Below are 25,529 nucleotides of genomic sequence, written 5' to 3'. Positions count from 1 at the left end.
GTGTGTGTTTGAAATTGCAGTCGCTATTATTTTTGTAAGAAAATAAGACTAAGAATGACCATCTTGCTGCAACATCGATGTGTCATTTCAAATTTGTATGCGGTCAAAGAATGTTGACAGAAATGAGACCTATACCCCGTTGTATTGTATTATATTGCACTGTGTTCCACACCGCCCCTACTGTTGTGGAATGCGTCTAGATGCCATGGCTTGAAAATGGGGATCTCTTAAGCACTGGTTTATTATCCTCTTTTGCTTTTCTTCTTCTGTGTTAGTGGGCTGCAACTCCCACTTTCACTCCTCTGTACAAGTGGGCTTTTACAGGCATAAGTTGTTTTTTTTTGCTTTTATGTGTATGACTGTTTTTACCCCACCATATATGCAGCCATACTCCATTTTCAGGGGTGTGCATGCTGGATATGTTCTGGTTTCTACAAGTATAACCCACCGAACGCTGACATGGATTTCTGGATCTTTAACATATGTATTTGATCTTCTGCTCGAGTATACACATGAACAGGGTTCAGGCACTAGCAGGTCTGCACATATATTGACCTGGGAGATCAGAAAAATCTCCACCCTTTATCCACCAGGCACCGTTACCAAGATTCGAACCTGGGACCCCCAGATTGAAAGTCCAACACTTGAACCATTCGGCTATTGCGCCCGTCTTAAGACGAGATCTTAAATGTGCGCATTTGATCATCTGCATGCATATACACATGGACAGGGTTCAGGCACTTTGCAGGTCTGCACAGTAGTTGACCTGGGATTGAACCCAGGATTCCCAGATTGAAAGTACAATGACTTAAATTAACCACTCAGACGTTGTGCCTGTGATACTGTCATGTTCCATCTCAGCTGGTAGCAAGTTAGGTTTTTAAAGATTTTTATATCGCTTTCCGGTTCTTGTCATTCATTCCTTATTTACTTTCTGGGCAGCAGAACTGTCAACCTTGGGATATACTTTTGAGCAAAGAAATTCTTTTCATATGAAAAAGTGAAAATGTAAAAAAAAAAATAAAAGGTATGACACACCATTCTAGTTGGAAACCATTGATATGATACTCTTCACCATTCCACTTGCAACTCACCAATTTACATTTTCAAGTTCTGTTCACAAGAGGCAAAAAGACAGTGAAGTTAACCTTCGCTGGCTATCGTGGGTTGTACACGACCCAGAAGGGTACAAAAACGCAAATATTTCAGCCAATTCTTAATATTTTTCTACGAAATTTCACAAATGCTTCCTACACCTAAAAGGCCAACTTTTGCCCAAAAATGAAAATAATTCATTAATTAGTTAATGAGTAATTAAAGGTGGCGTTTTAACTACACATGGACGCTTGTGTGGGTTAAAGAGGAAAAAACATGGTCACCCCTCGAAAGCTCGTGTGGGTCATGCACGACCCATACCTTTTTAATAGTTATTTCAGAAGGTTTAATTTGCAATTAGTGAAGGAAAATAAAGAAGTTTTACTTTCAATAGCCTCACTACCCCACTACTCTCCCACTGTGAGCATGTGTTTCTTCTGAGTGTATGTGTTTGTGTGAGTCTGTGTGTGCATGTGCGAGCACATGTGTGTGTAATCAGTTGTTACGATATGTTTTCCTTTTCTATATTTTGTTATAAGCTTTGGAGGAATATACAGGTTTTTATCTCTTTACAAAGTATGGGTTGTGCACGACCCACACAAGCTTTGGAGGAATATACAGGTTTTTGTCTCTTTAAGGTATGGGTTGCAGATGACCCACACGAGCTTCCGTGTGTAGTCAAAAGTGACAGCCAGCGAAGGTTAAGGGTAACAAAAATTTTACAAATGAAGAAGCACCTGACTCTTCCCTCTGGACCATACCAGTATGAATGGTAACTATTCATCCTCCTTCCATCAACAAAACACTGATCAAGAAGCACACTACAGTACAATGCTGTTTATTGACAAACGCACTGCTCGCATTGCACAAAGGAGTATCAGTAAAATTAAATGCACATTAGCTTCATATGACTTACGTTATTGACCAGATAGCACGATATGTTTTCCTGTATCATTATAAACAATAGTGATCATAGTTAAAAAAATAAATTACAAACAGAAGAGTTAAAGAAAGAGGCAGGATTTCCATGGAAAACTTTTCCCCCCAAACTTGATATGTATATCTGAGCCATTTATGCCCTAATGTCACAATGTATTCCCTCACCCTTCTAAGTTAAAATTCAAGAGCCAACAAAATAAGGCAACATCACTGCTGTTCAGCCCTCAAGTCACATTTCAATGATAAATCCTACAAAAATATTAGACAAAAATAATTGGTTAGAGAAATATATAAAAACTTAAGTTCCTTACTAAAAACCAGCAAAATATCGAGAATGTATACAACACATGTTCTAAAATTTGTACACTGATAACTGTTATCAGACTGAGACTCACATTTATTTATCAATAACATTCTGCACAGTTTGAAATATGACATTCTCAAAGTCAAAGGCACCTCAGATTTTGGTTTTTCAACTTCTTCATTATTAACATTATAACATGATCTTGCTTATCTCTTACACTAGTTACAGTAAAAAAAAAAAAATTTAAAAAAAGAAAAAGAAAAGAAAAGAAAGATTCAGATACCAGTTGTACAACGGAGGAAAGCCCTATTTATTGCTAAGGCACTTATCTTTGCTTGTGCTGTCATCATCTAAAGGCATCAGAGTGTTATCGTTTGGTCAGTTTCTATTTGCAGCAAGATTTGGATATCAGTAAATTTGTGATATAGAAATATACATATTTTTTTTACTTATCATATTTTTGAAATGTGTATTTTATTTTGGACAAAGAAATCATTAAAGCCTCAGCCAAACTCCCTCAATCCCTTGTATTCTACAAGTGGACTTTATGGGCCTGACCATTTTTATTCCTCCCTTTGGGCAGCCACACTCCGTTTCCTGGGGACCAACATGCTATTATCAATGAATTATTTCATACTGGATGACACATGATTTTATGATTGTCTTATTCTCCTTCAGCCAGTTAGTGAACACAAGAAAAATCCAGTTCAATGAATTTTTCTTCTGGAAATAAAGCGTTTCTAAATGATTCTTTAATATTAGACTAATTCCACTAAGGCATTACATTTCATAGTTTTAGTTTTCTTATTCTCTTATCTCCAAACTAGTTTTGATGTTCTGACAAAAAACAACAAACCAACCAAAAAAGCAGTCTTCAGTACAATATGTTACGAGTAATGACACAGAGAGAGATTGTAGGTTATCAATAGCATCAACATACCATCATGGTGCTGAATCTTTTGCATTGAATTGTATTACTTTTTTTCCACAATGGACTTTTTTGGTTGTTGTTTGAAATTCCAGCTGTTCTGCCTGGGGAAATTGTTATGCAAGTGTACAGTACCACTCACTTTTTTCCGTCTGCAAGGTTTTTTTTACTATCAAAGTGGATTTTACCACACAATTTTGCCAGAGGCAACCTTTTCATTGGCATAGCTTTTTAAACTGTGCTAAGTGCATGTTGCACACAGAATTTGGTTTATTGTCTCCTCCAAAAGACTAGCACCCAGATCACGACTCAATGCCTAGCAGAGGGGGAGAATAAAAATCCTGATCCGTTTTAGAAGACTTGAACCCATGGACACTCATTTCCTCATGCATTATCACTTGGCCACCACTCCACTACATGGGATAAAGCAACCACGGTATGTGACATTGTTTAATCAATGCAGTGAAATAGAATTGTTAAAAACCTTCAGCAGTGTACCATTATTTTTTACCCTCTGAATCATTTCAACAAGCAAGCCACACAACAGCAAAAAGAGATTGGCATGAAATAGTATATTTTTAAAAACATAAAGCTAAAAGAATAACAAAATCACCAAAGGTGAATTAAACACAAAAAACATTCACAATGTGAATTTTTTTAAAACCAGTTCCATGCCTTAAACATTTCATTGAATAACCAATGTGAAGTGCTGATCAGATAAAATCACTGGTATTGACATTACATCACTGCCAGCAGGTCAGTGTTCACAAGATATTGATATACTTGGCAAATCACAGAATGCCATATCATGACTACAGCATCCTCAGACAATTTCAATGACATTATAAATTTCATTCACCAGTTTCATGTTATTTACATGCAAGATACAGTCAGACACAAGTTCCAATACCATTTGTATTCACTGCAGTTTTACAAAGGACTGACAAACACTGAACATTCTTTTTTTTTTTTTTTTTTTTTTGCTTTTCAGTTATCTGTACTATTTCAGTGGCGTACTCTTGCACCGCTCATTCCGAGACTCCCAACCAAAGATACAGCCAAACTTCTGTTTGTTGCAGTCCCAGCATCAGCAGTCCAAAGGGAACTGTCGATGTAAGTTTGCCAGAAGGCCACACACCAGAGGAGACCCTGCATTGCTGCTGAGTCACTTTGGTGGTGTTCAGTAGTGCTTGTTCTGATTTAATGGACTTAGGACACCACCTACTAAGCCCTCTACTGACGACAATAATAGCTTGGTCACAAACACTGGAAATTACACCAGTCCAATCAGTTCACCACCTGGGTTTATGCTTTAATATCATATCAAAGCTGCCTTCACCACCATGAAAGATAAAAGGTTAACATCACTATCGTCAGTCTGAATGGTATCTGCTATGAAACTAGACCTCTACCATCCTCTAGCCACCACCAACCTCACCCTGACACCATCAACATGCAGACTATTTCTGCCAGTCTTTGAGCAGCAGGGAGTCCAACAATAACACAACCCAGACTATTTTTCCCCAGTTCAGAAACTGTAATGTCCAATGACAATAACAAAACCACAAATTCTTTTTTCTCTATTCAATAATGCCCAGTAACAATAACAAAACACAATATTTGTCCAATTCAATAAAGCCAACCTACCTTATTCTGCCACCAAAAAACCCCCAACTCTTTTAACACCTCACGACAATAACAAAAGCCAAAACTTTTTCCCCCGGTTCAGTAATACCCACCTACCTGACACTGCCACCAAGAATCATCATCTAGGTTTACGAACAATGTAGCAGCACAGTACCTTGTGCTTCCTTCTCCCCTTTCTAGATCGCCACACAAACACAGACAGACAGTAAGAAAACAGGAAACTATTACACCACCACCACCAGCACAAATTTTCCCTGGTCATTGTGGATGTGCAGTCAGGCCTCCAGAGCTCAAAGGACGTTGCATCAAACTGGGAACACACACAAACGTCCAACGCATCCAACACGTTTCTCTCTGTTGCTGCTGTTGTTTCTGAATGCCATGGCAACAACAGGTCAAGCTCCTCAAAGAGACCCCTGCACGCAGTCTCCTAAATGACAGGAGGGGCGAAAGACGCGGTGGCAGCAGTGGTGGAGGGTTTGCGTTTGGTTCCGGTCTTGGAGTACTGGGTGTAGGTGAGGGTGTAGTTCTTGAAAAGGCACAGCTGGTGGTCGTTGCGGGTGTAGCCCTTGATTTGCTCCTGGTGTTCCAGAGTCTTGTGGGTGTCACGGGCGATGGACGCCTGGAATGAACAGACAGTGATTTAGTCATTCTGGTTCTCTTTCTAGGAATTACCCTTATTTCCAACCAACAAGGCAACATAGTGCATGATGTGCAATCCCACATTTTTTTTTAAAAAAAGGTTATTTTAAACACAGATAAGCCACATCAACTGAAAATCCTTAAAAGTTAAAAGTCCTCCATATTAATTGGTGCAGACCCCAGACATTGTTTTCTGAGTTGTGACATCATCTTCAGAATCTAAATCGGAATCAAGAGTTGTTTTAATCTGCTTGTCTTCTTTTCAGTTCTGTAACACTGTTTGTCCTCCCTGTTATCTGCTTTTTCCTCGGCTGGTATGTTTTATATAATTCTGAAGCCTTCAGTGGAACTTGCACAGAAGTCCAGCCCCAGTGCAGTAGCCTATTTAAGTAAGTCAGAGTCCAGTCTGCTAGCTCTGTTTACAGTCCTGGCTGCCAGCTTGCTTTGCATGTTTGAAGATTTCTGTTTTTCATGCAGGTTCACCTATCTTTTGCACCATTAATTTATCAACCGAAATGCAGTTGTATTTTCATGCCCAAAAGACACAGATAGTGCGCATAGCTATACAACAGGTGAGACACTGGGATCAGACTTGAATAAAAGGAAACTTGTACCCTTCAGGCTGGAAATTACCTGAATCACTACTCACTCACTACCACAACCTGCGCTCAGTCTACCATGTGCATCATGAAACTACAGATACAGAATTCTTCATTATCTCAAGAAGAGAAATACATGCGCGGTGTACGCTACATAAACAATGTACGAAATGAACACACAAAAGGAATAAAATACTCAAATGCCAAGTTAATGACTAAATGAGGGACCTCAGAATCATAAACACCCACTGATTACAGTTATTCAATATCAGCGTAAATGTATACATAAAAGAAAATATGCTTAACTGCTAAGTTAATATTTGTATTTGTATTTCTTTTTATCACAACAGATTTCTCTGTGTGAAATTTGGGCTGCTCTTCACAGGGAGAGCGCATCGTTACACTACAGTGCCACCCATTTTTTTTGTATTTTTTCCTGTGTGCAGTTTTATTTGTTTTTCCTATCGAAGTGGATTTTTCTACAGTATTTTGCCAGGAACAACCCTCTTTTTTTTGCCGTGGGTTCATTTACGTGCGCTAAGTGCATGCTGCACATGGGACCTCGGTTTATCATCTCATCCAAATGACTTGAGTCCAGACCACCACTTAAAGTCTAGTGGAGGGGGAGAAAATATCAGCGGCTGAACCGTGATTCGAACCAGCGCGCTCAGATTCTTTCGCTTCCATGGTGGTCGCGTTACCTTTAGGCCATCACTCCAAATAATCACAGCCACACACATGCAGAAATAAATATCATACAAAACTAAAACATAGACATGTATACACACTTGAAACCAAGCCATTTAGCAGTATTTAAAATCTAATACAAAATATGATGTACAAACATATTATACACATGCGTACATATACACATACAAACATATACACACACGCGCGCGCATGCATAGACTTATTATAACAATAGTTGTGCATTAAGATTGATCAATCATTTAAGAACTGAACTGATTGTATAAAACTGTCACAGGTTCTAAGAGTTTTCAGTCTGGGAAATCGGTAGCGTTTCCCTGAAGGTATGAGTTCATAATATTTTGACAGTATATGGCTGTCATTGCTTATGATCTGTGTTGATTTTTGTTTCATCCGTCGTTTGTATAATTCATTCAAAGGTTCTTGTTTGACACCAACTATTTTGCTAGACACATTTACAATTTTACTCAATATGTTCTTGTTCTTCATGTTTAAAGTTCCATACCAGCAGGTAAACGAGAAAGTTAAAACTGATTCAATGAAGCACCGATAAAAACTCTGAAGAATTTTGGGATTAACCTGAATGTTTTTGAGCTTCTGTAAGCAGTAGATGCGAGACTGGCCTTTCTTTTGGATGTGACAGGTGTTGGGTGTAATACTGAGTTTATCGTCAATCATTGTTCCTAGATACTTGTATTCCCTAACTCTTTTGACTTGTGTGCCATTGATAAAGAGATGAGGGACAGGTTCTGACTTTTCCTGAAATCAATAACCATTTCTTTCATTTTTTCAACATTTAAATCTAAATAGTTCTCCTTACACCAAGATGAAAAGATCTCAACGTGTTCAAAATAGATAGTGTCAGAGTTACATCTTCAAGGGCAGAGTCATCAGAATATTTTATCAAGGGTGTTATGTCTGTACCAGTGCAGTCACTGGTGTATAATGTGAACAGGACTGGTGACAGAACTGTTCCTTGGGGGGGGTGGGGGGGGGGGGGGGTGCTAGTTGGAGCTGATTTAAAAGAGGAAAGAGCTTGATGGAAATGAACAGACTGGGTCCTCTTAACGAGAAAGTCAATGTTCCACAGAACAAGCTTTGAACTGAGATTAAGGGAAAAAAGCTTCAGCGCCATCAGATGAGGTTGAATGGTGTTGAAAGCAGAAGAAAAATCTATCAACAGAACACAAACAAAGGAATTTGGTTTCTCAAGATTGGTGTATGTGTGATGAAGGAGTGTGAGTGTAGCATCGGGAGTACTTCTATTGGCTCTGTAAGCAAACTGGTGTTGGTCATTGTATGGAACAGTGTAAGAATATATTTGAGAATTATGTGTTCAAAGCATTTCATCACAATTGGGGTAAGGGCAATAGGGCGATAGTTGTTCAAGGAAACAGGTCTTTTGTTATTTGGGACAGGGTGGATGATTGATTTTTTCCAAAATCAGGAACACAACAATTTCTTTGAGACCAGGTGAAGAGGCTGCAAAACACACCACATAACTGTGATGCACATGCCTTCAAATCATGACCACTGATCTCATCTGGGCCAGTCACTTTTTTTCACATGCAGTTTTTTGAATAAAGATTCAACAACACAGGGGTCAACAATAAATCATTTTCATCTTTGAAAGCACTATTTTGAAGGTCAGCAATTACTTTTTCTAAGTCATTTTTCAAGACATCACATTCAAAGCGACGACAGAACTCGCTGAGTTTTTCTGAAAAATGTTTCTGTTCATCAAGCGGCACTGGTGATGCAGACAGCTGCGTCTTACACTGTCAGGAAAGTGATTTTAGTCCTTTCCATGCTTCAGCCATACTACTTCTTTCAAACTGCCTTTCTACCTTTTCCTTATATGCGTGCTTGGATTCTTTTATTTCTTTTTTTAACTTGTTTTGCACAGATTTCTTCAAAGTTCTATCACCGCTCTGAAAAGCAATTTTCTTTTCATTCAAAGTAGATTTAAGGGCCTGTGATACCCAGGGCTTGTTGTTAGGGAAAATCTTGATGGTTTTCATTGGAATAATCATGTCTTCACAAAAAGAAACATAAGCTGATACAACATCAATGGCTTCATTAACAGTATCACATGAACCAAGCAGAGTATTCCAATCAGTGCATTCAAAACAGCCTTTCAGTTCATCCACACTCTCAGGCGTCCACACTTTCACACATTTCTTTGTAACTGGTTCTGTTTGTATTTTAGGTCTGTGTGATGGAAGCAGATGGATTGTGTTATGACCTAAAGTGCCATTTGGGGGAAGAACAGCTGATTTGTATGCATGAGGGACGTTTCTGTAGCAAAGGTCCAGTGTTTGATTTTTACGGGTTTCACAGGTAACATACTATTTAAAGGAGGGTAAAAATGTCTTTAAACTGCACTGATTAAAATCACCAAGTATAAAACATGGGGCGTCAGGGGATATAAGTTGCAGGGATAGGACAGTGTCAGTGATCTCTGAGGCAGCACATGAAATACAAGTGGAAGGCGGAACATAGCAAACTGTGACGAAGATCTGGCCAAATTCTCGGGGCAGATACCGTGGCCTTAGTGACACGGACAACAGTTCAACATTGGGCGTGCACAGCTGTTTTCGTACTGTCATGCTGGACCTGTCACAGCACTTTTCCTTAACATACTGGCACATGTTGCCGCCTTGTTTTTTGCCCGTCACATTAAAATCTCTGTTCTAAAAGGATATCCAAATCCTTCAATGTTAAGACTGTCATTGAAGATTTTATCGCAGAACCAAGTTTCTGTAAGACACAATAGAAAAGAGTCTCTGTTCTCACTCATAAAACTGACGCTGGCCTGCAGTTCTTTAAACTTAAAATTTCTTCTGGCTGGCCGAATAGAATGAACATTTGATAAAATGATGGCAGGCCAGTTAAAACAAGAAAGTTGGCATGTGACCTTAGCTCGCAAAAAAATGAACTTGTCAGAAGAATTTTGACACTGAAGTAACAAACTGTGAACATCGTAAGAAAATATGACTAATATCCAGACAACCAGTTGGCATCACTGATCCACATTAAAGCCACATAATTCAGGACACAGAACTATGGTCAGATCATGGATCAGACAAACTGACCTTGTTGGCGAAGATGGTCATCAGGAAGTGTCCCGGACTGAAGACATCCAGAACTTTCTCGATCATGTCGTGGTATGTCTCCTGTAACAACAACACTCTCTGGGTCTGAATAGCTTGTTGTTCACAGCCCAGCTGACTAAACAGGGCAGTGTCAGGGCTGAAAAACTGTAGATATCGATCCTGCAGATTAATAACAATGATAATGGATACTTCCATAGCACTCCATCCAGAAAACTGATGTAGATCATTTACAAAACCCAGAATTATGCATCATATCCTGGAAAAGAAAATCAGGCGCATGTACAGCCATATTCAAGCACAGAAATCTAGGATTTGCCTTTGATGTTTGCCATTCTGTCCACTTTTCACCAGAGGATAAAAAAAAAAAAAAAAAAAATCTAACCGGAACATAAACATAAATACACATATTGCAAAAAATATACATTATAACTGTCACACAAACCAAAAATTGCCAAAGGGCACCTTTGAGTACAACACAGTAAGAATGCCCAATCTTGATGTGAGACAAAGACAAAAAAATTTAAAAAACATTCACAGCTTTCTCGCAAAAAATATTTAACAGACCAGCAGAAACTATGAAAGGAAGAGACAACAAAAAGAAAAGGAAAAAGCCTGAAACAAAGAGAGCAACAGAAAAGAGGAAATTTCTAGCACATATTTTCCTGAAGGTGGAATGGAAATTTTCTTCCTAAAATTACGTTTAAATAACATACTTACCATGACCCACTAGTGCAGACTCCGGCAGGGGTCTGATTCCTGTCCTGTGCAAAGTACTATCCGCCTATGATCTTGTGGCCTGTTATTAATCATGATCGCATGCAAAAAGACAGCAACAAAGAATCGATAGACAGGCAGAAATTACAAAAAAAAATTAGCCGTATGTAGAGCACAGGAACGGGAGTCAAGATGGCTGCCGGAAAAAGAGGGCAAGAGGCAGGGATGCGATGGGGTGGTAACCTACTACGGGAGGTAGCTACTTTCGCTTTCTCTACATAGGCGGATAGTAGTTTGCACAGGACAGGAATCAGACCCCTGCCAGAGTCTGCACTAGTGGGTCACGGTGTAATTAAAATACTATTTAAACTGAAAGAGTCACCTGCATTCCAATGGGTAAGGGGGAGGGGGAGGACAAGACGATCTATGAATGAAAAGTGAGAACCATTACAAACAGTAGTGTTCCCCTAGAAGAGCAAATCCAACACCACAGACAAGATTCAAGATCTCTTCCCTGACTTTCAAAATGCTGAGAGAATTATGGACAAACAGACCGCAAATGGAAAAAGACAGGGAGACAATAATGATGGCAACTTTACTTACTTACTGCCCATTATGCTCTCTGTATTGTATTGTATTGTATTTCTATTTGTACTTCTCTTTTTTGTCACAACAGATTTCTCTGTGTGAAATTCAGGCTGCTCTCCCCAGGGAGAGAGTGTCACTACACTGAGAGCGACACCCTTTCTTTTTTTGTTGTTGTATTTTTCCTGCGTGCAGTTTCATTTGTTTTTCCTATCGAAGTGGATTTTTTCTACAGAATTTTGCCAGGGACAACCCTTTTGTTGCCATGGGTTCTTTTATGTGCACTAAGTGCATGCTGACACAGGACCTCGGTTTATTGTCTCATCCAAATGACTAGTGTCCAGACCACCACTCAAGGTCTAATGGAGGGGGAGAAAATATTGGCAAGTCTACCGTGATTCGAACCAGTGCGCTCAGATTATCTCACTTCCTAGGCGGATGCATTACCTCTATGCCATCACTCCACTAAATGAAGTTGGCCCCCTAGAATGCAGGGCAGCAACGGACATCCACCACTCATGTCTGTCTTGGCCTGTTCTCTGAAAGGTACCCCAGGTGTGCTTCAGGGTCTTGAGTTCTCCTTCAACTGTTTTGTGCCAGGTGTTCTTTGGCCTTCCTGTCTCGTGTCTACCTTCTGGTGTCCACTGAAGGGCTGTCTGGGTGATGTGACCTTGTTCTCTTTGCAATGACATGCCCAATCCATTTCCACTGTCTTCTCATGGTGATAGCCTCCATGTTCTTTTGACTGCACTGGGTGAGTAGTTGCCAATTAGAGATTGTATTGGGTCAGAAGTTTGCAGGATTCTTTGGAGGTTTCTCGTGTGGATGGTTGACAACTTATATGATGACAAAGTGGGAAGAAAACGACAAGAAATGTTGATTAAGCCTGAACTGCTGAACCCTGGTAAAACGAGATCAGTGTGGCATGGATTTGAAGCATAGGAACTACTACTCACGTTCCAGTGGTGTGATAGGTTTAGCTGAATAAAAGTTAAGCAGTTCCAAGGAGTCCAGTTAAAGGATGGTGACAGACATGTATTTTCATCAAATGCAGTCAAGGGGTTAACATTCAGCACCCACATTCACACAGTGACTGACCTGTGGAACGTTACTCTCAAAGCTGACAAAACTGCAGTGGGGCTCTGGAGTCACATGGATGGTGATGTAACAGCCCTGGAAACATAACAAGCTATATGTACATTTCACAGTAACTGGTACTCATTACAATGTGTCACATGATTACACAGCAGTATGTATATTTCCACCATCTTCACGCTGCATAACAATTTGTACTCATTGAAATGCAAGGTAATAAGAAATTATTACCTCCCCTGAAAATGGAGCATGACTGCCTACATGGCGGAGGTAGAAACAGTCATGCACATAAAAGCCCACTCGTGAATATGGGTGAACAGACGGGCGCAATAGCCGAGTGGTTAAAGCGTTAGACTGTCAATCTGAGGGTCCCGGGTTCGAATCACGGTGACAGCGCCTGGTGGGTAAAGGGTGGAGATTTTTACGATCTCCCAGGTCAACATATGTGCAGACCTGCTAGTGCTTGAACCCCCTTCGTGTGTATATGCAAGCAGAAGATCAAATACGCACGTAAAAGATCCTGTAATCCATGTCAGCGTTCGGTGGGTTATGGAAGCAAGAACATACCCAGCATGCACACCCCCGAAAACGGAGTATGGCTGCCTACATGGCGGGGTAAAAACAGTCACATACGTAAAAGCCCACTCGTGTGCATACGAGTGAATGTGGGAGTCACAGCCCACGAATGAAACAGCAGAAGTATTTACTACAACCTGTGACATGAAAACACAGTCTTGCCTCTTGCGTATGTCCACTGTATTAATATTGCATTGTAATTAGTATTCATTACAATGTGTGACATGACTGCTGAATCTTTCAAATAAAAGTATTTCAAATTTATAAAGGTCTGATTTACTTAAACATGACTGCACGGTGATCCTTCTATGTTTGAGTATTTTTTTACACACTTCTCATGAGAATGATAGAAAATAAAATACTTATAAAATATAATGTAACATTTTCATGCAGGAATTCAAACTGAAACTTCAATCAAGAAATATTTACAGAAATTCATGACCAATAATGCAAGACAGCACGTAAGGTGCGCCCCCTGAATTTAAAGAAAAAGTCATTTCAACATCTACAAGCCACACACATCTGATAAACTGAATCTGCTGAAAACTTTTTAAAAAGTGGAAGCCCTCTAGCAGACTGATGCAAAATGGCTCTGTTGACCTTGGATGTCAGTCTCAGATAGGGTGCTTTCAACCGATAAGACGCAGAGGTCAGATTTGAGTTGCGCCTTGTAGGCTGGAAAATTATGGTACTCACACACAAGCATAAGAACAATAATGATGACATTACCCAAGAGTCAAGTGGTTGATTGTTTTTCTGATTTTCCCTGTGATTAATCAAGTCTGTCAACGTGGACTGTGTGTTAAGAATCCAGGTGTCATGTTCTGCGTGTTGTTCTATGTTTATGTTTTGTGTCCATCCACAAAGTCTGTCATTGTAGACTGTGAGGAATGCAGGTGTCATGTTCTGTGTGTTGTTCTATGTTTATGTTTTGTGTCCATCCACAAAGTCTGTCATTGTAGACTGTGAGGAATCCAGGTGTCATGTTCTGCGTGTTGTTCTATGTTTATGTTTTGTGTCCATCCACAAAGTCTGTCATTGTAGACTGTGAGGAATCCAGGTGTCATGTTCTGCGTGTTGTTTTGTCAGTCTGTGAGGAATCCAGGTGTCATGTTCTGCGTGTTGTTCTATGTTTATGTTTTGTGTCCTTGGTTGCTGTTGTTATTTTTTTTTAGAAATACTGTTGCCAATTGTCACTGTCTTGTACATGTATTGCAACTGCCAAATGTGTTGCAAGCTGTCATTCTGCTGGATTGATGTGTGTTGAATGGAATTAAGATGGTGATGATGCTTGAGAGAAAATGTACCATCCACAAGGAAAAAGTAAAAACAAATTAACAATGATCATACAAGGTGGAGAGAAAGGAGGCATCTTACATCTGGCAGCAGTCCGTTCATGGAGTAGCCGCAGGGTTTAAACAGAACGTCGTCAATCTCCATGCCAGGAATGATGTCCACAATCCCTGATTTCTGTCCACAAAATTCCCACACATTACATCATCACCAACCAACCAACATGAAATGTGAATAAATTCTGATTAAAGAAGATTAAGGTTATTCATCACATTAAACAAAGACACAGATACACCAAAGAAGAAGTAAAATTACAAGAAACTTAAGATATGTTAATTTTATCTGTAACTGTCTTCTTCTTCTTCTTGGTAGTAAATCAAAATCTGAAGATCACACAGTCTGTGTTTTCAATGATGGGAGTGCAAACGGCTCCACAGCATAAAAGAAATACATACACACATGAACTGCTTCTTCGACAGAACATTTCTTTTTATGTACAGAGATCCTGCCACAGGGCCTCACAAGTTAAATCTGATGTGGAAAGTGAAGATATTGCTATAAAGTAGGTGTCAACAGTTGCTGGAAGTCACATAAACTGTTTCTTCATACCGGTTTAGAAGTCAGTGTTGATTTCTTACCTATTTCATTAAATCCCCGAAACAATTTTTACATGTCACTTAGGTGCAACACCTGTCATTTGATCACCTGCATGCTTATACACACGAGGGCACATCTGTTGATCTAGGAGATCAGAAAAATCTCCATCCTCAACTAACAAGGCACTTTGACCAGGATTCAAACCCAGGACCTTAAGACTGAAAGTCTAACGCTTTATTGCATTTATCCATCTCAAGAGGAACTTGTATTCACAGAGACCATGGAACAAGGAATTTGGTCTTAAACACTACTATCAGTTTTGTTTTGTTGTGTCATAAAACAAACTAAACACTTTCATTCAATACACACTTTACATTTACGCGATGTTATCACTTTACAACATGCAAACTAAATCATACAAACATCCATTCAGGAACAAAATTTGACTGATTACTTTCCAAAATGCATACTAAATCATATAAAAATCAATTCACAAACAACATTTCACTGGTTATTTTTCTGTCTCAAACCCTCCTTCAGTCTACACCACTTGAAAAACTGCTTGGTCTGGAGGAAGCTGGCAGAATGGTGAAGACGCTTATCTGGCAATACAGTGTCTCTGAGGGTCTGGGTTTCTCCCAACTTTGGAAAATCAAACTGAGTTTCTGTTCATTCGGATGAGATCCTGTGTACAGCATGCACTTGGGGCACTGAAAAAGAACCCATGGCTACGTAAGCGCTGTCCTCTGGCAAAATTCTGCTGAAAAAATCCATTCGTGATAGGTACACAAAAATGTGCATGCACGCAAGGCCTGACAAGCGGGTTGGGTTATGCTGCTGGTCAGGCATCTGCCTAGCAGATGTGGTGTAGCGTACATGGATTTGTCCAAACGCAAAGTGGTTTCCTTCAGCAGCTGAATCGGACAAGAAAAGGGTCAAGAATGTGGCCATCAGACACTGACCTGTGAAGCGTCCTTGCCGTCTTTGCACACCTCCTGACTGAAGAACTTCATCTTCTCCTGACACATGTCCCACATCAGCAGCTGGAGACACATGACACAACACACCATCGTCTTTATATCATATGTGTGTGTGTGTGTGTGTGTGTGTGTGTGTGTGTGTGTGTGTGTGTGTGTGTGAGTGAGTATGTGCGTGTGTGTGTGAATGTGTGTGTGTGTCAGAGACTGAGTGTGTGAAAGAGTGAGAGTGAGCGGGCGAGAGAGAGAGAGAGAGAGAGAGAGAGAGAGTGCGTGCATGCATGCATGGGTACACACATGTGTTTTTCCCTCTTGATTTTCTTGTTTTATCATGTACTGTTGAAAGACATGAATTAGAAATGAAACGAAAAAGAAAAAAAAACAAGACCTGCACTCTGAAGAGTATTTATGACTTGGGAGATAGGCTGGGGCTCTTCACAATCAGTGGGTGTACAAATACTGAAAACAGAATTGAAGAGAAAAAAAAAAATCACACGCACCTCAAACGTCTGGTCTGGCCTGGTCACCCCCTCATCCTCCAGTGTATAAAGGTACCTGGATTAAAAATAAAATAAATCAATAATAAAATACACAAATGAAGACTGTGTCACACTGCTCAGCATACTTCAGGAATTCCTCAGTATCGTTTAGTGGAATTTTCTTAATGTTCTTGACCATTTTGTTATGGTACTTGTTCACCTACCCCTTCACGAGGGGCCATGTCCTGATGAATGAACCCTTCACATTCACATACTTGGGAATTTCATAATCCACGTAGGGATGACATGAGTGGAAATACAAGGGAGGTTTAAGGAGAACAAGAGAGGCAAGGCCTTCAAGACTCACTTGTGATACACTTTAAAAAAATCCAAGTTTTTATGTATTGAGTATAATTTCAAAATGTAATGTTTAAGATGAGAAAGATCAGTTTAAAGCAAATTAAGTCCCCTAGCATTAATTACAGAGTAATTTCCCTTTTTTACTATCTGCACCAAAACGTTTGCAAAATAAATAAAACTTCCATGCTCAGCAAAAGAAGTGCCTGTTTGGACAAAAAAATGATCATAATGACTGCTCTTGTTGTTGGGTCAGAATATCAGATTAAAGTGCCAAGTTTAGAGAATACAAAAAATATAAATATAACAGTAAATGCAGTTTGCATATAATTAGGCTTCATTTTTTATTTTTTTGTGCCCATCCCAGAGGTTCAATATTGTTTTAAACAAGATGACTGGAAAGAACTGAATTTTTCCTATTTTTATGCCTAATTTGGTGTCAGCTGACAAAGTATTTGCAGAGAAAATGTCAATGTTACCACGGACACACAGACAACCGAACACCGGGTTAAAACACAGACTCACTTTGTTTACACAAGTGAGTCAACAAAGGACACACAGAAGACTAAGACCCAAGCACTAAAAAGCTCGACCTTGAAGGTAAAAGCCAGAAAGTTGTTAACTCTTCGATGCCAGAAAGAGAGCGATGACTTGGAAGAATGGAAAGTGTGAAGGTGAAAAGTGATGAAAGGGTCCAACAGTGGAAAGCAGCAGACAGGAAACAGCTGCCAGAAGCAGGACAAGGCAAGACAAGACATACACACATGCACATGAGCACACACACACACAGACACACACACACAGACACACACACACACACACAGCTGTCTAAAAACACTTATAGTGAACAGACGTTAAACTGAAGATAAAACACACACACAGACACAGACACACACACACACACAGCCGTCTAAAAACACTTATAGTGAATAGACGTTAAACTGAAGATAAAACACACACACAGACACAGACACACACACAGACACATACACACACACAGCCGCCTAAAAACACTTATAGTGAATAGACGTTAAACTGAAGATAAAACACACACAGACACACATACACACACACAGCCGTCTAAAAACACTTATAGTGAATAGACGTTAAACTGAAGATAAAACACACACACAGACACACACACACACACAAACACACCATCCCTCCTCCTCTCCTACTTCTTCCCTCTGCTCCTCCACCACCCTTCCACTTTATTCTTTCATTATTTTCTCTCTCTCGTCTAATATCACTTTGAGTGGAAAGACATGAAGATATGAAAATGAAGACCACTGCCACCACTTACATGGGAAGTGGCTGAGGCTGGTACAAACAGGAATGAAGAGTGTGAAGTTACAGAGAGTGATAGTGATGACGGGTGAGAAGAAAGAGACAGACAGGCATAAAAATATTGCACCAGAATGAAAAAGAAAACAAAACTGAAAAAAAAACCCCTCACACAATGAAATCCAGAGGGCATGAACCACTTAACAGCAACGACATAAATCATCCATGTTTGAAACCCAACACATACATGTATGCATTCCTGTGTAAACTCACACACATGCGCATGTGTGCATCATCATCAAGAATAAATTACAGTTGAAGAGTTAACTGGAAAATAAACGTAAGACCCCAGATTCTCCGCTAAAAAAAAAATGTAATTACCATCAACACTGATACAACATTTCCAAAACACAAATTTCAACCAGAAAAACACCACCAGACAAGAAACAAAGACAACAGTGACAGCACAATTTCAATAATTCACTGGAATTAGCCGGGGAAAAAAAAAAAACGTCAATGAAACCTGACCCACTTTATTCTGCCAAAGCAGCGCACTGGGTCTGTGCATAGGTCAGGCATCTGCTACCCCTCACACACACTGCCTCCCCCCCCCCCCTTCCCCAAGCCCCTCCGCCTTACCCCCCCCCCCCCCCCTCCTCCTTTTTTAAATAAGCAGCGGTGTAATGCATGTGAAGCAGTCCACCAGCTTTGACACCTTCTTGAAACCGAAACAGACACATGTTCCCAGTTCTGTTTAAGTCCATGGAAGAGTTAAGATCCTGAAATGCCATTCACTGACTGTGCTCTTACCAGCAGTCTTTGTTGATTCTACCAAGTGTGTAAGCAGATCCATCTGTGGAGAGAGAAAAAAAGGAAAAATAAATTGTCATTAAAATATCATCCTCATCAGATATGTTATAAAAACAAAAAGAACAATTTTCTTAACTGTTAATGAGCTAAATGCAGGTACACATATTGTATTCTATTGTAAACACCACAATGATTGATAACTACTGAAGTCACAGGTGTGCACACACACACACGCACACACACACACACACAATAGCTAACATCATCCTGAACACTTAAAGCAATACTTACTTGGGAAGATTGTATCCAGGACTTGAACCTGTTACAATAAAAACAAACCACTGGTTGCTTGAAAACACACACACACACACACAAAACAAAAACCAGAGAAAAAAGGTACATGGATAAGATATCAAAAACCAATGACAGCAGATTACAAAACAGATGGCAGTCATTCAAACATATTCTAAAACTACCCATGTAACACACTTCATGGCATGAAAGATAAACCCATGGTAAGATTCCTTCCAGTTCGTAGTCCTACAAAGACAGTTGACAACACCAGCCGCTGTGGCGAAGTGGTTAGCGTCGCGGACTGATGGCTGGGAGGACGCGGGTTCAAATCCCAGCAGAGGTGGGTTTTTGGGCCTGTGGCCAGCTCCAACCCAGAGTTGAGCATGCTGTGGGCTTAAATGGGGAGACTGGGACCACACAGTCGAGTGTCATCCACTTCAAGGATGCGTCTTTGGGTGTGTTGCTCTAATTACCTGACCAACACTGCAAGTGTCTGTATCTCTCGGGCCTGATTAACGCCAGGATATCATTATGACAGGAAGCGTAGAGTTCAGCCTTGTCACGCAGTCCCAAACCAAAATGGACCTCCATAACAACATCGTCATCGTCATTGTCATCCTCCTCCTCCTTCATCATCATCAATATAAACAAAAAACAGTCTCAAAGTCAATGGCCTTTCATGCCCTGATCTCATGGTGACCTCAGTTTTGATACCCCTCCACTTCTGTGCTTGGGGTGAGTCCTGTCAATGTCTTCAGTGTCGGCAGATTCAAGGGGGGTTGTTGTTTGAGGGACGTGGTGGCGGTCTTTACTCTGGGAGGGACGCTCACTCAGTCTGGCTCCGCGACTAAGCCATTATTGTCGTTAGTAGGGGGCTTAGTAGGGTGGTGTCCTAAGTACGTTAAATCAGAACAGGAACCACTGAACACCACCGAAGTGACTTGGCAGCAGTGCAGGGTCTCCTCTGGTACGTGGCCTCCTGGCAACCTATCATCGGATTGCCGACGCTGGAACTGTGATGGACGAACCCGGGTGTGGCTGTGTATGGGGGAATCTAAATGAGTGGCATGGGAGTAATGCCACTGAAACAGTGCAGATGATGGGGCAGCAACAAAAACAAACAAACAAACAAAACAAAACAAACAAACAAAAAAAAAAAGACAATTGACAACAACTTTCTTAAAAAAAAATTTGGGGGGGATGATGCCAAAATTTTCTATGATTTTATTTTCATTATTTTTTTCTTCTGTTGCAGTCAGATGAACATGAAGTTTATATTCACAATCCTACAAAGGGAATCAGATGGCTGAAAGGAAGTTACAAAAATCAAGCAATGAAATTTGCAAAGGTGAACACAACCACAAAGATAAGCTATTCAAACTGAAGATCATCAATGACAACCAAGTGAATCAAATTAGCAGCATTATTTTTGACGGGCACAACAGCCGAGTGGTTAAAGCGTTGGACTGTCAATTTGAGGGTCCCGGGTTTGAATCACGGTGACGGCGCCTGGTGGGTAAAGGGTGGAGATTTTTACGATCTCCCAGGTCAACAAATGTGCAGACCTGCTAGTGCCTGAACCCCCTTCATGTGTATATGCAAGCAGAAGATCAAATATGCACGTTAAAGATCCTGTAATCCATGTCAGCGTACATACCCAGCATGCACACCCCTGAAAACAGAGTATGGCTGCCTACATGGCGGGGTAAAAACAGTCATACACGTAAAAGCCCACTCGTGTGCATACGACTTACGAGTAAACGCAGAAGAAGAAGAAGAAGAAGCATTATTTTTCAATCCAATTTAGGTTATGTTGCCCGTCGCACTTCTGAATGACTAACCTGATTTTACAGATTTTTCGCAATACCTGATACTGATCACATAGTTCTTGATATATACAACTCATAACAACCCAACTTATATACCTCCAACTGAAAATACTGTTCCAATGCGTAACACTTGACTATCAAAATATTAGTTTGATGAAGAGGCAACCGAGTGAGCACAACAGACTTTATTCAAACATTTATTCATTTGACTCCTTGTCTTAAACAAACAACGGCTAACAACAAAACAATGCAATACAGAAAACAAGACAGAAAGAACAAAGGGCTCACTTCACTCTCAAAGTTCTGATGCACGTTGTGCTGTAGTTCAGGCCGTGAGAAGTTCTTTCTTGAGTAAAAAATGTCCTGTAACATCGTAAGATCATCAATAAAAGAAATATTGCAGATTAGATGAGCGGAGCCATGCATACTGAGATCTATGAAAGTTGAAACACAACAAAACAGTCTGAATTATTCCGAATCATTTTATTTTTCAGGCCAATTCAGTGCAAAAGTTATTCTTAACCAGACACGATTTCACACAAAGCATGTTAATCCCTTTTTTTCTCTTTTTTTTTTTTTTAAAGTCTGTATCTCCTTTCATAACCTAATTTTCCAACTCTGGGTAAAATTCTTACACACACATAAAAAACAACAACACAAACTCCTTCCCTTAGAAATCTGTTCTCCTGCCTAGAAACATTTCCGATGTTGCCACAAACCTTGTCTCTATATTATCATAGAGAGAGTAGGGTTATGCAGGAGGAGATAGTCTCACAAAGAGGTCATGATGATAATAGTGACTATAATTTAAAAAAAAACAAAAAAAAACAAAAAGGTCCAGTGATACCAATACCAAATAGTATCAGGTTTAACAGGTCCATTTATTGGTGAAAAGATATACTCTCCCAACTTATAACAACCTAACGCCAAATGAAGGTCATTCTGTTTATCATATTTCAACTTAAATTTAAAGAAAAAAAAAGCGACCATTTCGAAAGTTAAATTTTATAGTAATCAAATACAGACCATGAAATCATAACTTTTTTTTAATTTTTGGCCAGACAGTGTCAGATATAGATGTCAAGATGAGTTGAACTTGGTGCCTTTCATACCAAACCCAAGGTGGGAATGACTGTTTTTTGTAACAACAAAAAATTTGCACGAGAGGCTCAGGGACCATCAGACAGAAGTGTGTGTCTTTATACAGAAACAAAATAGAATGAGAAGAAAATAAGCTATTAACTTTTTTATGTGTGCCGAAAATGCCAATACAGAAATCTGTAAACACAGAGAAACATTTCCACCCACGTAAACCCCAAACAAACAAAGAAGCAAAGAAGAGAGAACTAACTGTGGCCCACCTCTATCTGATCGTAGCCGACCTTTTCCTTGACGATGTTCAGGAGTGGCTCCACACATAGTAGCAGGGTGGTTGTGCCACATGTCTTCAGGATGAAGCGGTCCTTGGTCACAAACATGCTGCTCTCACTGACAGAGCAACACAAGTGTTGTCAGACATTATACGGCGGATTCACTAAAGACTTTGCTTCATGACGTCCCTAAGTGGGCGGTGATAGAGTTCTTGACAGAAGTGAACATTTCAAAATCAAATTTGAATGTTTTAAACTCCAGAAGGTTTTTGAACTTTGAGTGGAAAGCTTGAAGCGGTGACTAGTTTTTATGGTACCTTTTTTTTTTTTTTTACTCTTGACTTTAAGTAGATGCTAAAGTGGCAATAGCCTTGAGCTGGCCTTAGTGGTCGACGAGGCTCTAACCACCATGATTTGATTTGATCAAGTAAAAAGCGTGGGGATCCTAAGGACTTCTTAATTCTTGGGGGTCTCAAGCTACCTTCTGAGTGATGCTCTTATTCTGTTTCTAACAGAATTTGCATTGCCACACACATACAAAGGCAGGCATACCTTCCCCTTGTTCCAGTCATTATCATCTTGGTTTCTAGGTCAAGAGGTTGCCAAAGGGAAACAATTTTCATTAGCAGACCACCCTAGAGTCAGACTGAAGCTCCAATATTTCACTATGTGTTCACTCGCAAACATTTTTTTAAGTACCAAGGACCCACTATACAAATATGAAATATATAAAACGCCTAACATGATCCGGTAAAAAGCAAATATGACATGATAAAAACATTATAGAAGCTTTATGCCATCAAAAAAACCCAAACAAACAAAACAAACAAGCATCAAAAGCATTCACATATACAGATCATACCTCGCACAAATATATGCATCTGAATAAACACAGTCATTTAAAAACCCATCTGACAAGAAAATTTGTCAAGTAAATGATGCTTGGTTTAAAAGATAATATTTTTCATAAAAGAAACAGCAACCACACACACTTGCATGTGTGCAACCATAAAAAAACTCATTCCAGCAAGCATTAAAATATACAGAACAAGCAATTAACAATATAAATTATAATGCATCAAAGAAAAGCATAACGAATTCATTATCATAATAACATAATCAACAAGAGAGGCAAGGCCTTCAAGACTCACTTGTGATACACTTAAAAAATAATTAAAAAATACACTTTTATGTATTGAGTATAATTTCAAAATGTAATGTTTAAGATGAGAAAGATCAGTTTAAAGCAAATTAAGTCCCCTAGCATTAATTACAGAGTAATTTCCCTTTTTTACTATCTGCACCAAAACGTTTGCAAAATAAATAAAAATTCCATTCTTAGCAAAAGAAGTTCCTGTTTGAACAAAAAATGATAATAATGACTGCTCTTGTTGTTGGGTCAGAATATCAGATCAAAGTGCCAAGTTTAGAGAATACAAAAAATATAAATATAACAGTAAATGCAGTTTGCATATAATTAGGCTTCTTTTTTTTTCTTTTTCTTTTTTTTGTGTGCCCATCCCAGAGGTTCAATATTGTTTTAAACAAGATGACTGGAAAGAACTGAATTTTTCCTATTTTTATGCCAAATTTCATGTCAACTGACAAAGTATTTGCAGAGAAAATGTCAATGTTAAAGTTTACCACGGACACACACACACACACACACACACACACACAGACAACCGAACACCGGGTTAAAACATAGACTCACTTTGTTTACACTCATATCATTTTTTCTTCAAACAGGAACTTCTTTTTTGCTAAGCATGGAATTTTTATTTATTTTGCAAACGTTTTGGTGCAGATAGTAAAAAAGGGAAATTACTCTGTAATTAATGCTAGGGGACTTAATTTATCACAAGTGAGTCTTGAAGGCCTTGACTCTCTTGTTTCAAAGTTGGTGTGCCCAAAAAGAACAAAGGGGTAAATCAGCTTTTGAAAAAAAAACATGCATTTGCCTGCTTGTAACTTTAGAACAAGAATTATCTTGAACAGGAATGTGATGTCAAAAGATTCAGAATGAAGTATAATATAAATTTCTTTATGAAAAAAGTACAGGAAAATTCTTTTTTTTTTTCTGTACTCAGATGAAGCTTAGAATGTTGAGTGGGGGAGTTACGCCATGCCACAAGAGAGCAGTCAATGGCAGCAGTGAATGTTCAAATGAGAGACAAAGGCTGCATTTGTGTTAGAACAAACAAACAAACAAAAAAACAAACAAACAAAAAATCCCGTAATGCTGATGAATCTTCTGAGCTTGGGCTTTAGATCCCAGATCAAAATAATGTTTACTAACTGCAGTCACTAAGTGTATTGCCTCATCATCCGCTGTTGTAATTTCAGAAAAGCCTGAGTCAAATGCACTGAACATTGCAACTTATGTCAATGTGACAAATGTGTACAGCAGTACCAACAGCGCATGCACCTGAAAACACTAAAAATAATCTTAATAATACAGTTTCAGGCAGTTTTATGCTAAAATACTTACCGACAGCAAAGATAATACTTCAAAGACACAAAATTTGTAAAAATCCGATTTTGGATTATTCCGACCCAAATGACTAATGACATATTTTTGTGCGCAGCTAAGAAGAGCTGGCTGCGACTTTAACCGGATTTCACATGTTGCATCACATATGTATATGAACAGTGTACAATACCTCAGAACGTAGGCATCCATATCTTGATTGGAGGTCACGCTGATGATTTCACATTTTACAATCTTCAGGAGTTTGTCCCACTCACATCTGCACACACAGTTTGAACGTAACATATTGTAATGAAATGTATTGGCATCGTATCATATTGTATTACACTGCAAGTACTTACTGTATCATATCACATTCTTTGTCACAACAGATTTCTCTGTGTGTAATTTGGGCTGCTCACCCCAAGAAGAGCACATCGCTAAAGTGCAGCACCACCCTTTTCTTCTCTGCTTGCAAGAAGAATTGTCCACACTTCAAACAGTTCAAATCCAATGAAAACAAGAGGCAAAAGCATTCTTATCTCCCTTTCTCTCCATCTTAAAAAAACAACAAACAAAAACAAAAGCAAAAGCATTATTAAAAAAAAAAAATCTATCTATATTATATTATAACACATACCTTCATTTACAATTTAGTAAAATGATTGCCTGTTTACAATAACCTAAAAGTGAAACTCAATTCACAATTAGTGCCGGGATTTCTCAAGCCTTCCTGATTCCCTTTAGGCCCTGACAAAACTGGTTTAAGGTCACAAAGTCAAAGAAACTCTTCTTAGTCTTATGCATTTTTTTTAACAGAA

The 25,529-nt window shown here is 39.3% G+C and overlaps 1 protein-coding gene across 1 annotated transcript in view; it reads right to left on the bottom strand.

Annotated features, from left to right (window-relative positions):
* Positions 1 to 1,917: 1,917 nt before the first annotated feature.
* LOC143283058 (S-adenosylmethionine decarboxylase proenzyme-like) overlaps positions 1,918 to 25,529 on the bottom strand; it is a 25,628-nt gene continuing 2,016 nt past the window's right edge. Inside the window, exons 2-12 of the mRNA XM_076589080.1 lie at positions 24,902 to 24,988; positions 22,230 to 22,356; positions 21,157 to 21,231; positions 19,037 to 19,064; positions 18,746 to 18,788; positions 16,316 to 16,370; positions 15,801 to 15,881; positions 14,326 to 14,418; positions 12,376 to 12,450; positions 9,958 to 10,038; positions 1,918 to 5,535 (exon numbers count right to left, since the gene is read on the bottom strand). Of these exons, the coding sequence (XP_076445195.1) occupies positions 5,344 to 5,535; positions 9,958 to 10,038; positions 12,376 to 12,450; positions 14,326 to 14,418; positions 15,801 to 15,881; positions 16,316 to 16,370; positions 18,746 to 18,788; positions 19,037 to 19,064; positions 21,157 to 21,231; positions 22,230 to 22,356; positions 24,902 to 24,988 (937 nt within the window). The 3' untranslated portion in view covers positions 1,918 to 5,343. The remainder of the gene's footprint in view (positions 5,536 to 9,957; positions 10,039 to 12,375; positions 12,451 to 14,325; positions 14,419 to 15,800; positions 15,882 to 16,315; positions 16,371 to 18,745; positions 18,789 to 19,036; positions 19,065 to 21,156; positions 21,232 to 22,229; positions 22,357 to 24,901; positions 24,989 to 25,529) is intronic.

Source organism: Babylonia areolata, chromosome 6 (genome assembly GCF_041734735.1).
Source record: "Babylonia areolata isolate BAREFJ2019XMU chromosome 6, ASM4173473v1, whole genome shotgun sequence".
Taxonomy (NCBI): domain Eukaryota; kingdom Metazoa; phylum Mollusca; class Gastropoda; order Neogastropoda; family Buccinidae; genus Babylonia; species Babylonia areolata.
This window is presented reverse-complemented; position numbering and strand designations above follow the sequence as displayed.